The 14,628-nt window shown below is 43.1% G+C and overlaps 3 protein-coding genes across 6 annotated transcripts in view; 2 read left to right on the top strand and 1 right to left on the bottom strand.

The window, feature by feature from the left end:
- The first annotated feature begins 407 nt into the window (after window positions 1–407).
- Window positions 408–6,650, top strand: LOC146977664 (thyrotropin receptor-like). Its single transcript, XM_085792455.1, has 11 exons — window positions 408–584; window positions 674–745; window positions 1,262–1,336; window positions 1,843–1,917; window positions 2,032–2,106; window positions 2,202–2,279; window positions 2,828–2,896; window positions 3,068–3,145; window positions 3,326–3,514; window positions 4,627–5,704; window positions 6,464–6,650. Exons 1-11 carry the CDS (start codon window positions 421–423, stop codon window positions 6,605–6,607), a joined length of 2,097 nt encoding a protein of 698 aa, XP_085648581.1. The 5' UTR covers window positions 408–420; the 3' UTR covers window positions 6,608–6,650.
- Window positions 6,651–8,935: 2,285 nt separating this feature from the next.
- pomk (protein O-mannose kinase) lies at window positions 8,936–12,303 on the bottom strand. Its single transcript, XM_085794047.1, has 3 exons — window positions 12,179–12,303; window positions 11,032–11,304; window positions 8,936–9,953 (listed from the first exon to the last, which is right to left on the bottom strand). Exons 2-3 carry the CDS (start codon window positions 11,302–11,304, stop codon window positions 9,183–9,185), a joined length of 1,044 nt encoding a protein of 347 aa, XP_085650173.1. The 5' UTR covers window positions 12,179–12,303; the 3' UTR covers window positions 8,936–9,182.
- A 160-nt stretch (window positions 12,304–12,463) lies between these two features.
- pam (peptidylglycine alpha-amidating monooxygenase) overlaps window positions 12,464–14,628 on the top strand; it is a 28,599-nt gene continuing 26,434 nt past the window's right edge. For 2 of the 4 annotated variants that reach the window (XM_085794042.1, XM_085794044.1), the window contains exons 1-3: window positions 12,464–12,586; window positions 14,235–14,365; window positions 14,464–14,602. In XM_085794042.1, coding sequence (XP_085650168.1) covers window positions 14,496–14,602 — 107 coding nt within the window. In that variant the 5' untranslated portion in view covers window positions 12,464–12,586; window positions 14,235–14,365; window positions 14,464–14,495. Of the gene's footprint in view, window positions 12,587–13,373; window positions 13,449–14,234; window positions 14,366–14,463; window positions 14,603–14,628 lie in introns of those variants that run through there. The other 2 variants (XM_085794045.1, XM_085794046.1) reach the window with 1 other exon arrangement.

Consider the following 14,628-nt stretch of genomic DNA (forward strand, 5'->3'; position numbering starts at 1 on the left):
TTGTTTTTATTCTGTCTTATGCTTCTTTTTTTTTTTTTAATGTTTTGTCTTTATGTAAAGCACATTGAGTTGCCTTGGTATGAAATGCGCTATATAAATAAAGATGCCTTGCCTTGCCTTGCCTTAATGATAAATAACCAAACATTCAGGGAAAGGGGAAAAGGGAGCATAAGCATATTGATCACAGTTGTAACACATCTGAGTCCCACGGTCAGAAGCTAAGGTTGTTAACATACATTAATGAACACTACAGCCACTGTTTACAACCCGTGGCTGATATATTACACATTCAACGTGTTCATCCACCTTATTTTGAAGGTCTAAGCCAGAAGTGCATCCTACTTCCCCAGGACAGCCCCCCACCCCCCTGCCTGTAAAACTCTCTGCCTGCGCCTCCTTCACTGACTCACTGCTCTGACAATGAGGCCTGCTGTGAACCTGCTGCTTCTCATCTCTGTGACCGTGGAGCTCTGTCTCCCTCTGGATCAGTGTCCGGCCCACTGCCGCTGTGACTGGGACGTCCACTCTGTGTCTTGTGTCGGGGCCGAGCTCATGCCTATTTTCCACCGCAGCACACAGGAGGTGTAAGTAGCCACATGCCCTCAGCTGACTCCAGCCTCTCTCTCTCTCTCTCAGCATTGAGACAAGTGCAGCCTGTCTCTGTCTGTTGCAGGTGGCTCATCGGGACCAAACTTTCCTCTCTCCCTCAGAACGCCTTCGCCAACCTGACCAACGTTTCACACATGTAAGACTTTCTTTTTTTCCCCATCACTAACTCTTTTCTTTTAAACCAAGAACAGAAAACTAACAAAGACACAAAGCCTCTTAGATACATATGGTTTAAAAAGTTTTTTTTATGTACAAAAATGTAATTTCTCTGCTCATTTATTTATATTGGGACAATGTGTCGCACTGTGTGCCTGTAGACTGAAGCAGTGGTGCACTTCAGCCTCTTGTGGCAGAAATTACAAAAACAAACACCACTTAAAATGCAGACAACAAAGAAAGAAAAGTAAAAAAAAAAAGAAAAAAGAAAAAAATTCTCTCAGGATGAGTTCACATCCGTTTCTTAATGAAATGCTCAGAGCTTTTCTCTGTCAGCAGAACCTCCACTCCTACCTAAACTAAATGAATAACTGTTTTCTACGATGTCACAATAGGTTGTGTTCAATCAAACTCACAAGACTCATCTGATTTCAGTTTAAGGCTGCTGGTCGACCTCTGACCCCATTCATGTTGTTTTTTTTGTTGTTTTTTTCAGATATATTTCTGATGATGACTCTTTGACAAATCTGGAAAGACATTCGTTCTACAACCTGTCCAGAGTCACTCACATGTATGTCACCTCTGAACACTGTTTGTGATTAAGATACCGCAGTGATACATGTGTTTCTCCCTTACAGAAAAAACACTTCACATGTGATTCACATGTGATTTTTCACATGTGAAAAATTTTGCACATGGGAATCGCACATTGGAAACATGTGGTTTTGGCCTAATCTTATTTGAATCATATGTGAATTCCCATGTGAACATGTTTTGCACATGTGCTCTACATGGTAACACATGTGATGATGTGTTACAAGGTACAGCACATGTGTAAAACATGTTACCACACGTGGAAAATAGGTTCACATGGGAATGCATATGTGATTCACATAAAATTGGGCCAAAATCACGTTTCCCATTTGCAAATAACATGATTCCATGTGCAAAATTTTTCACATGTGAATCACACGTGAAGTTGTGGTTTGTGTATGATTTCTTTCTACCATAAACTGTTGAACATGTGTAGAAACTGGTTGGCTCATCAGAGTGCGTGTGTGTATGTGTGTCCAATAGACAACTGACCGGTATCAAAACACTGTCTCACATTGACCATGAGGCATTCAAGGACCTGGCTAGTTTAAAGTACCTGTAAGTGAAATCTTCTCATTTGAAATGTAATAGACAACAATGTAGCCTAAATGTTCTAAAATGTAGCCTAAATGTTCTATAAAGATTCTTAACAGAGGTTTGTCTTGACTGCAGTGGGATCACCAACACAGGTCTGACCTCCTTCCCCAGACTGCAGCACATCCAGTCCAGCCAAGAGGATTTTATTTTGTATGTAGCATTTAAATATAGAAAACTGAAATGAATCATGTTTAATCAAATGTAGGACTAGGACAATAACTCTCACCTTCATTCCTCTTTACCAGGGAGATAGTGGAGAACTCCTTTATACACATCATCCCTGCAAACTCCTTCAGTGGGATATGTGAGAACGCTCTGACCGTGTGAGTTAATGTCACTGAAGTGACAGATGGTTTTCGTTCTTTCTCATTTTCTCAATCAGTGAATTGATCTGATCAAACCCACTGTAACTCTTACATCAGCCCACAGCTGTAATGAACTTGACTGAAAAACCAGATCCAGATCATCCTTTCTGAGATAAATAAAAAAATATATTTATATACATATAAATAAATAAATAAATAAATAAAAACTCTTCAACTTCAACTTAATTCTCATGATATTACAGTATTACTTTTTTCCATTCCATTCCAAAATTATGACTTTATTCTTGAAATTTAATTTTTTTTACTCAGTGTTGCTATTGTGCATGTTCCATCTTGATATCTCATTACCATTTAATATTCATTGTGCTTCTATATATTGACACATCATGCAGCTTGTACAAGAATCTACCTCTTCACTTTGTTGGATCAACATGTCAACAGACGTGACTTTTTTTTAAATGTGTTTTTCAAAATACAGTGAGTTGAGTTGATACTTAGTTAAGTTAGGACATCATAAATACTACAGGTATCTCTCTTCCTTTTAGCATGCTGAATAACAACGGTGTGAGAGAAATCCAAAGCTTTGCCTTTAACGGGAGCAGACTGGAGGAAGTGTAAGTTATTTTAAACTATTGCAGTGAAACAACAAGGGCTCCAAGTGATGGTACAGGATGGAAATCATTTGTATTCTGGTCATAATGATCCTATTATTACAGTGTAAAGGCTGTTTTGATTAGGTAATTGTGTAATGTGGAGTTTATAATTACCTGCTCTCTGTTCTTCAGGTATCTTCACAGGAACCTGGATTTGGATCAAATAGATGAATTAGCATTTTCTGGAGTGATTCATGGCCCAACACAGCTGTAAGTGAAGGAAACCTGCAGAATTTACTTCACTTAACTTGAAGTTACATAAATGTTCTCTTCAAGAAAGCAGAAGAAAAGAGACTTTGTATTAAACAGAATCTTTTTTATCCAGCTACAACTCATCCTGACTCTGTCTCTGTGTCCACACAAAGTAACCCAAACTCTTTGTCTTTACAGAGACATTTCAGAGACCAAACTTAGGTCTTTGCCCTCCAGAGGTCTGGAGTCCATTGAAAAGCTCAAGGCTAAAAACACTTGGGCCCTGAAAGCGCTGCCCCCCTTCAGGGCCTTCCTGCATTTACAGAGTGCTGAATTGACGTTCCCGAGCCACTGCTGTGGTCTAAAACTGTTGAAAAGATGGAGAGGGTGAGTACGACAACCGACAGCGTTTCCCACTGTGGTTTCTTCTCTTTGTGTACTCGTCCTTCACATACCAAAGCACTCAGACCTGCCGTGTGTGTTGGTGGACTCACTAAAGATGCACAGGCCAGGACTAGTGAAATTCAACTTTATTAGTTTCAATTATGCATTGATGTTGATGACTTTGTATTAGTCAACTTAATGTTAAAGTCTCAAGTCTTCATCAGAAAAAGTCATTTAAATTCACTTAGAGCAGATTTATTAATGTATGATCGTATGATCATCCTCATGCGGCCTGCACTGCAGCTCCTAATACACGCCCCCTACTGCCCACTCACTGTCAGTGCAGTGAATTCCATTTTTCTCTGACAAAAAGGTTTTGGTTGCTGATCTTTGACTATTGTAATAAATATAAATTAAGTTATTCTTATTTCTGCATTGAGATTTTCAGTGAATATTGGCATTTCACCATAGTAGAAAGAACTAATCACATTATATACCAGCATTATTTTGTACAGAACTACTACTAGCTTACTACTACTGACCTCACCACCATAGGTAATGTAAGGTCAGTGACCAATAAGGGTTGGCAACATGAGCAAAAATTGTTTTCAAAGCATCAGATTTGTTCAAATGTACATTTTGTATTATGCAAAAAAAAATGTATTCCATTGACTTATTAGAGTCAGATATTTAGGAAAGAATACAGGCTACTTCAATAAACAGATTTATATATATATATATATATATATATAAATACATAAGATTAGAGCAAAGGAAATAAGATTTTTGTTGACAGGTGAAAACAGGTTTTAGGGCACTGTTGATTCCTATATTGTTACTGTGTATAGCCTTACAGAGTGTACCTCATTAAAGACTTCACCATGTGTTTATTTGATGGCTGTGGTCACCAGCTACTTTGCACAATAAAATATGATGAACTGAAAAATACAGGCTACACCACATTGGGTTGTGTCATGTCATTGACCCTTATATGTAGTGCAAATGGTGCAGGTGGCCTGTGGTATTTATCTGATGATTGTGTGAGTCATCATCTGTGTGTGAGCACCTTCACAACATCCATCCTCTGACTGATGACCTCTATCCCCTGTGTCCAGTCACTCCGAGGCCGTTGTCTGCAACCTGACCCGGACCGCTGTGGGACAGCTGCAGGGATCCTCCGGGTATCTGAGCCACAAGCTCTACCGACACCTCAGAGACAGCTTTGGTCTCACACCGGCCGGCGTCACGAATCACAGCCATTACAACAACACCAACATCTGTCTGTCGACTGAGCGGTTTGAATCTGAGGGTCTGTTCTACGTGGAGCTGTCCACGGAGTATCTGAGCGAAGGCTTTGACTTTACGCTGTGTAATGACCTCCATACCCAAAACCAGGGGCCCTTGTGCAGCCCCCTGCCGGACGCCCTGAACCCCTGTGAGGATGTGATGAGCTACGGCCTCCTGAGGGTCTTGCTGTGGGCGGTCAGCCTGGTGGCCATCTCTGCTAACCTCCTGGTCATGTTCATCCTGCTGACCAGCCGGCAGAAGCTGTCCGTCACCCGATTCCTCCTGGGCCACCTGGCGTTTGCAGACTTCTGCATGGGGTTGTACCTCCTGATCATTGCATCCGTCGACCTCTACACACACTCTCACTACTACCTCTATGCTGTAGCCTGGCAGACAGGGAGTGGCTGCAGCCTGGCAGGGGCTCTGTCCGTGTTTGCCAGCGAGCTGTCCGTGTACACCTTAACTCTGATCAGCTTTCAGCGCTGGCAGGCCATCTTCTACGCCATGAGGCCAAACAGGACCATGAGGTTACGCCAGGCGGCCGTGCTGATGCTGGTGGGCTGGCTGCTGTGCCTGGTCCTGGCTCTGCTGCCTCTGTTCGGTGTGAGCAGCTACCAGAGAGTGAGCATCTGCCTGCCGGTGGACACAGAGTCTACTCCCGCTCAGGCCTACGTGGTCTCCATCCTGATAATTAACATGATCGCTTTCACGGTGGTGTGCCTGTGTTACCTGCACATCTACTGCATGGTGCACAACCCTCAGCACCAGTCCAGCAGGTGTGACACCAACATGGCCAAGCGCATGGCGGTCCTGGTTTTCACCAGCTTCCTGTGTCTGGTTCCCATTTGCTTCTACGGCTTGTTCGCGGCTTTCCACCGACCACTGATGACTCTCACAGATTCGAAGGTGGGACTTCAAGGGATAGCTCAATGTTTTCGCAAATTGGCCCATTGCCATAATCCCTATAGTTTTAGGAGTAGGTCCATTGGGCTGCCTTTAATTGTAGGTGCAAGCTATTTTTAGAACGGCAGAGCAGAGGCGTGAGCTGCTCAGAGCTACGCTACGGAGGCTAATGGGATTTCTTGGTTTCCCTCATCAAACTCATCAAATAAACAATCCAACAACTCCAAAACGCTCTGGTGGACGTTGCGGAAGTTGTGACCTGCACATTCACCACGCTATGAGATAACGGAACGTTATGAGACAGAGTTGTTTTCGAGGTAAATTCATGCAAAAACTGCTGATGCGCATTCCCATCGGAGGCAGTTTTTCATCAAGCAGTCTCTGCATTTGCCTTGAAAACAACTCTGTCTCGTAACGTTCTGTTATTATCTCATAGCGTGGTGAATGTGCAGGTCACAACTTGTCCACGAGAGCGTTTTGGAGTTGTTGGATTGTGTATTTGATGAGTTTGATGAGGGAAACAAAAGAAATTCCATAAGCCTCCGTCGTGTAGCTCTGAGCAGCTCGCAGCTCTGCTCCGCCGTTCTAAAAATAGCTTGCGCCGACAATTAAAGGTAATGAACCTACTGCTAAAACTATAGGGATTATGGCAATGGGCCAATTTGCCAAAATGTTGAACTATCCCTTTAAGCTCTTCAGCTTTGATCTTGAGTCTTCATTCATGTGTAAAAATAAAGGCTGATTGATGTTTCTGCTCCACAGGTGCTGCTGGTGCTTTTCTATCCTCTCAACTCGTGCGCCCACCCGTTTTTTTATGTCATCCTGACAAAAGCGTTTCACAGAGACATCCTGATGCTGCTGAGCCGGATGGGGCTGTGTCAGTGGCAGCAGGTGCACCTCTACTAAAGCCGACCTGGCAGCATCAACCCTCACAAACACAGACACAGTGAGTCCCCTGCAGTCCTGTACCACATCCCAAAACACTGAAATACCACCTGACCATGAGATGTCCTAATATTTCCTTTTAAATGTGATGAATCTTTCATGTAGAAATAAATGTTAATAGAAACTGTCTAACATCATCTTATATAGGAGGCCAGTTTACCAAGGCCTCTAAGAATTCCTGGTGCATCCACTCCCTGTATCATATATAAAGTAGCATGCAAAAGTTTGGGCACCCTTGGTCAAAATTTGTTTATGCCAACAGTTTGGAGATCATTTCATCTTCCACTTGCTTGACTGTTAACATAAACAGAAATTTTGACCAAGGGTGTTCATCGAGATGTTAGTTAACCTGCAGGCTTCCCTCTGTGTTGCCTCTGATGAGGTCATGGTGTCGTCCCACAGCATCTGAAACCTCCTCCTGTGTGGTGACTTTTGTAACTCCTCCAAACAAGCTCTCTCACTGTCATGACCACATAGTGTTCAGTCAGGTGTGTGGAGGTGTGAGCAGGGACACCCTCCATGTGCACACTGAGCACAAGACAAAACCTTCAAGGACAGAAAGCACTTATACAGAGTTATCCCTGATGCTTCATCGTGTCGTGGGCAATTCTAATCAGATCAGAAGACGCCTACCAATCAGTATGGGACACTCTCTGGATGGGATTGATCTTTATAATATACTCGATGAGGACTGTAGTAATTTTATAATTTATCACCAGTCATTGTTTCAAATGCATGTTTTTGGAGATCATTTGTGTATTTGTATCTATGTACTAGTCCTTATATGTCTTACCCTAATTATCTCTGTATAGCTCTTAACCTTATCCAGATTACTGATCATTTATTCTTTGATATAAGTCTATGTATTTCAGGTTCTAATTGCAAAGATGTATCATTTGTTTATACTACCATTTCCTGTTTTTTACTGAACCAAAAAACTGCATATGCATACTAAATGCATTGTAATCAACCAAAAGCTGTGATAATAGAATATTCTGCGTATCAAAAAAATGACTAAAACTGTTGATCTAAAAGTATAGCTTAAGACTATATTTGATTTGATTTTGTATTTTGTTTTAGAAATAAAATAAAATATTAATAATAAGATGACTATGACTAGATGACTGGACTCAGACATGCTGCCCCATTCCCATTCCTTCCTTCCTTCTTAGTCTGTGATTGGTTCAGCTGTTGAAGCTGAAAGCGTTCATTCACTCGAGGCACTTCACTTGATGAAGGCTGCATTCAGGTGTCTGGCAGTTAAATGACTTGGAAGTGTTCACACAGTTAAATATGCATTCAGAGTAATTCAGCTGCCGCAACTGTAGAGTTCGAGCACTGCTAATTAATGTTTTCACCCCTCAAGTTCCACATTCACAAAAACAGCACAGCCCCTCACAGGCTTTCACTCAAGTAGTAATTCAGTCTTTTGTCGTTCTATTTTTTTTATTGAGATGTTGTCTACATGTGTAAAATGAACATACAAATCCCCTTATGAATGGTTTAGTTTGATGAGGTCATGTGTTTTGTCGTTAAGTGTTTGTATACCAACCACAAGCTTCAGAGAATACCGTTTAGGTATAAAATTTTGGTTTCCTTATCAGTTTAGGAGGAAGTTCACGTGATATATGCTGTGCCATAAAGGGATAGTTCAACATTTTGGCACATTGGCTCATTGCCATAATCCCTATAGTTTTAGGAGTAGGTTCGTTACTTTTAATTGTCGGTGCAAGCTATTTTTAGAACGGCAGAGCAGAGCCGTGAGCTGCTCAGAGCTACGCTAGGCTAAGGGAATTTCTTGGTTTCCCTCATCAAACTCATCAAATATACAATCCAACAACTCCAAAACACTGTCGTGGACAAGTTGTGACCTGCACATTCACCACGACATGAGATAATTGTATTTGATGTAAATTAATGCAAAACCGCTGATCCGAGTTCCCGTCGGGGGCAGTATTTCGTCACGCAGTCTCAGCATTTACCTTGAAAACAACTCTGTCTCATAACATTTTGTTATTATCTCATAGCGTGGTGAATGTGCAGGTCACAACTTGTCCACCAGAGCGTTTTGAAGTTGTTGGATTGTGTATTTGATGAGTTTGATGAGGGAAACCATAAATTCCCATCAGCCTCCATAGCGTAGCTCTGAGCAGCTCACCGCTCTGCTCCGCCGTTCTAAATATAGCTTGCACCGACAATTAAAGGTAACGAACCTACTGCTAAGACTATAGGGATTATGTCAATGGGCCAATTTGTCAAAATGTTGAACTATCCCTTTAAATCATGTACTGACCTTCAAAACAAGTCTGATATTTGGACATATAGATCAGCTTGTGTCAAGAAAAACTGCACACACTGCACAAGTAGCATACAACAGAGAATATAGTAACCTTGTATAAAACAGGAACAAAGTTAACAGAGTCCTGATAGAAAATGAAACTTCATTCAAGTAACAAACCTGTAAAATTAAATGTCCACAACTTCTACTGGTTCCAAACCAAGAAGCATTTATTACACTTAAAACAGTCATTAGTCTCTACAGCATGTCTCTAAGTCCAACATTGTCCCTCACCATGCTGCCATACACTGATTTGTACACCTTTAAAACATCCACAGCGGAGGGGCGGAGCTTGGGGTCCTCCTTCTTACACTCATCATGGATCTGAAAAAGGTGGAAGTGAACTAAATCTCCTCCAGGTACCCTCCCCATCAGGAACCACGTCACATCTGGGATCTTCCAGATGTCTGTCTTCTCGTCGTACCCGGGCATGAGTTCATCTGAAAACGGCTTCCCACTGTCTCTGAACGGCCACAGCTGCTCAGGGGCCACAAAGTCCCCCGTGAGTTCTCGGTGGCCACACTTCACCAACAGGCCTCGGGACGCGTCCACCTCAGGCAGCGCATCCAGGTCGTTCACCACCAGGTGAAAGTCATTCGTCAGCAGGAACTGAGAGAGTGTTTTGTCCAGGCTGTTGGAGTCGCACATCACCCTCCGCCCCGCGGGGCCGTTATGGAGGTAACGGAGGATAGTGACGTAGTCCATGGCCAGCCTCAGCCGCGTCTGCCACGTGTTGTGTTGCTGGTGCTGCTCTTGTGCAAGAACGCCGTCCAGGTTGAGCAGCGAGCCATACGAGTGGTGCTCTGTGACCAGGGTGTGGTCTTCAAGGCAAAACCCCACCAGCTGCACCACCTGCTGCCCCTGCAGAGTCTGCAGCATGGACAACCCATGGAGGAAGTCCTCCAGGTAATCCAGAGAGGACAGTTTGGACAGAGCCACCTTCTGAGCCCTCCACTCAGCCAGGTACACCTGAGAACAGAGGAGTGGATGCTGAGTTTAGTCACTGTAGAGTTATAACATATATGAATATGAATTACTTTATTAATCCCCAAAGGGAAATTCATTTGTCTGTCAGCTCATCAGGATGATTTCATGCAACAAAGTATTTGTATTTTGATCTTTAACTGGACAAAGCTGCTCGTAATTACTTATTTCAAGTAGATAAATGTTCCCTGTATTTAAGTAGGAGTGCATTCATTAGATGAGTTTCATTATCACTGCTTAGTTGTGAGCACAAGGCAGGACTAGTTAGTTTTAAGTAACACTGAGTAGTAGAGCCACATTGAAAAAGAAAAAAAAAACTTAAAATTTGAGATTTCAGTTGAAATTTTGAGAATAAAATCATATTAATTCAAGATATAAAATCATATTAAGAGAATAAAGTGGTAATTTTTGATTACATGTTGTCTTAGGGCAGAAATATATGAAGCTACAGGAAAATGAAGCCAAGTGCGAAGTTTCTACTTCAAACTGTCTAGCTCCTATCTAATCACTTGATTTTTCCTTCACCCCTCCTTTCAAGAATAATATCATTAGACCATAGCAGTACATTCAACCAGGCTGGTAGATGCTGCATGAGAACTGATTTCATCTACAGTTAAAGCTTCAGTTGGTAACAATTATTCAGTCATATTTGCTGGAATTGTCACTATATTCTGATGGTCAGACATTAAATGAGTAATTTAGGACAAAATCCAACTCCTCTGGCTCCACCTACAGCCTGTAATCGTATTTGCCAAAATCCACCGCGCCCGACGATTCTCCACCAGTCAGGTAGAGGGAGCAGGAGGAGCAGCCAATCGCCGCTCCTACACGTCGTGCTATGGATACGGTACATCTTTTTTTTTTTTTTTTTTTTCTCTGTGAGTGCGTTCATGGCTACTTTGTGTGTGTCTGTGTGTGTGTGGGGCACTTGGCAGAGGTTCATAAAGGGACCTGACGGAGTATTGTCTTGAAATTTCCGACCAAGTCGCGGAGTTTACTTTCACTTTCGTCAACTTACCAACTGGAGCTTTAATCATCTATATACAGTGGGGAAAAAAACTACCTTCTTCACAGCTCCCTGACCGATTAGCTTCAGCTTGCGTACTTCTGTGTTGATCTGTGAACACTTGAGCCAAGGGGTGCAGTTCTTCATTGTGGCCATTTTAAAATGCTGAGGCAGACACCCTGTATGAGAGGATGGCAGCTGCACATCAGTCTGATACAGAGAGGCCAGATATAAGTAGATTAAAACATTGCTGAGGAGCAACGCAGCAAGGCCCACCACCACCGAAGGAACACCGCTGCTGCTCCTGTTCCGGCCCATGGTGCTCTGCATCTGAAATGGAAAGCAAAGGTGTGAGAGGATCAGTAGGTCCACATCAAACCCCTGAAGAGTAACTTGGTGTTACAATACAATAGCATCTGTATCATTCCCGTGGATTGGTTGATTTCTTATCATCAAACTATATTTTGTGGAGTCCCCCAAGGGTCTATTTTGGGTCCTCTTTTATTTATCATATACATGCAAATCTGTGATAGCAAGGCCAAGGGGACTGCCATTTCATTGGTTAGCTGTCAATGGAGTCATACCCTTGTTGCACAATGTATCACAACTCTGGTTTTGACCATAGACTGTGTTTTGACACATTGCAGACTTCCAGTTTTTCTGATCTTTCCTGTATCCAAAGAACAGCATCAGAAACACACTGATATTTCAAATGAAACTGCTTTATTTAGAGTTTATTCTCATTTAAATCACTTAGTGTTTTGTTTTGGAGAGAAGGAGACCTATGTGCATAGTTCGGATCCTGTTAAATAACACTTGAACATCTGGATCACAACATCCAAAGATACAGTGAGTAGACTAGAAACCGGTCGTGGCTCTCTTGGGGGCCCTCTGGTGGCCGTGGAGAGCTCCTGCCTCAGGCATGTAAGAGTCTAATAAAACAGTGCTAACTCTAAACGTACATGCCGTTGACTTTTAACCATTTATCAGCTTTGTTAAACCCGACAAAGAGGCTGATGAGTTTTCAAACAGTATTTTCCTCCTGTGCTCATCGCAGTGTCTGTAGCAGTGAGCGGCAGGTAGTTGTGAGCAGGCTGAAGCCAACATAACTTAGCCACAACAAGCTAACGTTTACTGCAGTGTAAAGATGATAAAACACTGGAAGTGACGACTGAATACCAGACACAGATATTCACTAATGTACCTGAAGTGGCACAGGTTCACATGGTGTGGAGATTCAGCCTCACACTGGTCCGTCCACAGCTAGCATGAGGACAACACACTCGTCCATCGTTACAGCAACAACAAAAAAACAACAACTTCCGGTCAGATTTACAGAATAAAAGCCGCATATCCTAAAATGGAAATTTAATATTTATTGTATTCTACGTTTGTCTGAACAGATAGCCCAGACTCTCTCTCTCTCTCCCTCCCTCTCGTTTGCATGTGGCCTAGCGCGCGCGCACGTTTGTATATATTGTAAATGGTGCTTTTATTGTGAAAGGATAGAAGTATGGTTGTTAATGATACTACTGACGACACACACACACACACGCAGGTTATTATCACCTCAGCGCAGGCGACGGAGAGACGTCCCGGCTGCAGCGAACAGGTACAGTGTCCAGCTCGTTACTGTCCCTCCGCGGCTCTTTCCCTCCGTCGTGTCTCTCTCTCCTCGGTCCGGACGTCCGCACCGAAACTGGCCTCAGCTCAGACGGCGAGGCCATGTTTAACCTGTCACAACAAACCAGCGCAAACAAGATAGCTAATGTTAGCTCGTATACAACACTGACGTTGACAGCCAGTGTTGAAGTAAAGGAGCCAAATGACTGACAGCTAACCGGAGGCTGCTCTGTTTACATGTTAATTAGCTTGTTTGCTGCTGTGTGTCGTGTTTACGTGTCAGCTAACACCTGACGGTCAGTTAAAACAGGCTGTTTTCTCTTATCGCTTCCTGTTGAGTTGAGACGTGACATCTGTTCATCCCCTGGGAGTATGTGAAGAAAAACTAAAAAAGCCGTATTGTTGTTTATTATGTAGCCTATACTGCAGTTTTCTCTGTAGCTGTATCTCGGAGGTAACAGCCATGTGTACAATGATGCTTTGGTGTAAAGATGGCACAGACAGGGTGTGAGGCGGCCATGTAACCGTGAACATGTTGAGACCCTGGAGGGAGACGTGCTGAGGTCCATGAGTGGGATGAGCCCTGTTTCCATAGTTTCCTCTATCTGCTCAGAGGGGTGTGATGTCAGAGCAGCACTGCCCGTCCACACTCCTCCTCCTCCCTCTCCTCCCTCCTCCTCCTCTCCCTGTTATTTCCACCTTACTCAGTCAACAGCGATGAGTCACCGAGCCCCAGCTCCTCATCTCCACTGATTCTCTCTTTTCCATCTATCAGCATCCTTCTGGCTCTCAAGGTAAATGTGAGTGGCACCAGATTCACACTTATCACGAGAAAAGGCTCCAGCTCCACGGTGGGTAGCAGCAGCAGGTTGTTTATATCGTGGGTTTGTTGTCAGGTTAATACCTCTGGGTGTGTTTTAGACCATTACACAACAGCGAACGTGGCTGATTGATCTCTCATGTGAATAAGAGGTTTTGTCTATGTGATGAAGTGTCTGGAGTAATTAGCTGTTATATTCTGCAGATGTTCCCCTGTGATCCACAGTTTATCCACAGCTCCACACACATACAGTTGTGTTTTTTTATGTCTCAAAAACCTATTACAGAGAATCTTTGTATTGGTTTATGAATACCAGGAAGCAGGAGGACAATAAGTGCTAGAGTCATTAACATTTGTGTCTATGGTTCAGTTTGATCTGTTTCTATGCAACTGCTTTAATTCATTGAGGAAACAGGTTTATGAAACAGAGAAAATGTGAAAACAGAGAGGGAGGGAGTTTGTCTGTGGTAAAATAGTGCATGGTTACTGAAGACGCAGGAACAGGTTGAACCATTACGTCAATACATTCAGACATTCATTGTGTAGCTTATTGATGTGAAAGTAACAGTGGTGTTATTTGGATACAGTAAGGAATGGGTCCATTTAGTCAGTGGTGTGTGGACCGATTGAGGAGGATATCATCCTGTGGTGGTGTCACAATGGTTTTAAGATCAAGCAAGTGGGCAGTTTTTAAAGTTTAAGGTCTGACTGAAGCCTGTGTCAGTGAGGTTGAGTTTCAAAATCCGTGCCCTCGCTCGGTGCACACTTTAAGAACCAGTATACGATATATTTTGTTAAACATTCATGCATTTTTCAGGTGGCTGCTTCGCACAGACTGAACCATCTTACCTGCTGGAAGAACCTGTAACAGACAAACATGCTGAAGGAGTGAGGTCCAGCAGCGCCGCCGCCTTCATCCACCCCTCTAGAGCTGAGCAAGGACACCAGGTGTGACAGGACAGACACTCTTACACCCAATGTACTGATCTTTTCTGGGGCTCCAGTCCAGAGGTGTGCTCACATTTCGCCCTGTTTCACCTCTGCAGTCCAGACAGCAGCAGCAGCAGAACCCGCTGTGATGATCCCTGGCACGATGGGAGTTCCCACGCTCTGTGTCTTGGTGCTGGCATTCATCTGTCACAGCCACAGCCTGGAAATGAACGACCCTCTGTACAGGGTTAAAAGGTAAGAAGAACTGAAGCCTGAATTTG

This window comes from Trachurus japonicus, chromosome 12 (genome assembly GCF_045865225.1).
Source record: "Trachurus japonicus isolate A0001 chromosome 12, Traja_1.0".
Taxonomy (NCBI): Eukaryota; Metazoa; Chordata; class Actinopteri; order Carangiformes; family Carangidae; genus Trachurus; species Trachurus japonicus.

What these genes read in the sequence shown, in the direction of transcription:
- LOC146977664 (XM_085792455.1), top strand. Translation starts at nt 421, where the DNA reads ATGAGGCCTGCTGTGAACCTGCTGCTTCTCATCTCTGTGACCGTGGAG. An exon ending in CTGTCCAGAGTCACTCACAT is followed by an intron (nt 1,337 to 1,842) that starts GTATGTCACCTC and finishes TGTGTCCAATAG; the next exon opens with ACAACTGACCGGTATCAAAA. An exon ending in TGACTCTCACAGATTCGAAG is followed by an intron (nt 5,705 to 6,463) that starts GTGGGACTTCAA and finishes TCTGCTCCACAG; the next exon opens with GTGCTGCTGGTGCTTTTCTA.
- pomk (XM_085794047.1), bottom strand. Translation starts at nt 11,304, where the DNA reads ATGCAGAGCACCATGGGCCGGAACAGGAGCAGCAGCGGTGTTCCTTCG. An exon ending in GTCAGGGAGCTGTGAAGAAG is followed by an intron (nt 9,954 to 11,031) that starts GTAGTTTTTTTC and finishes CTCTGTTCTCAG; the next exon opens with GTGTACCTGGCTGAGTGGAG.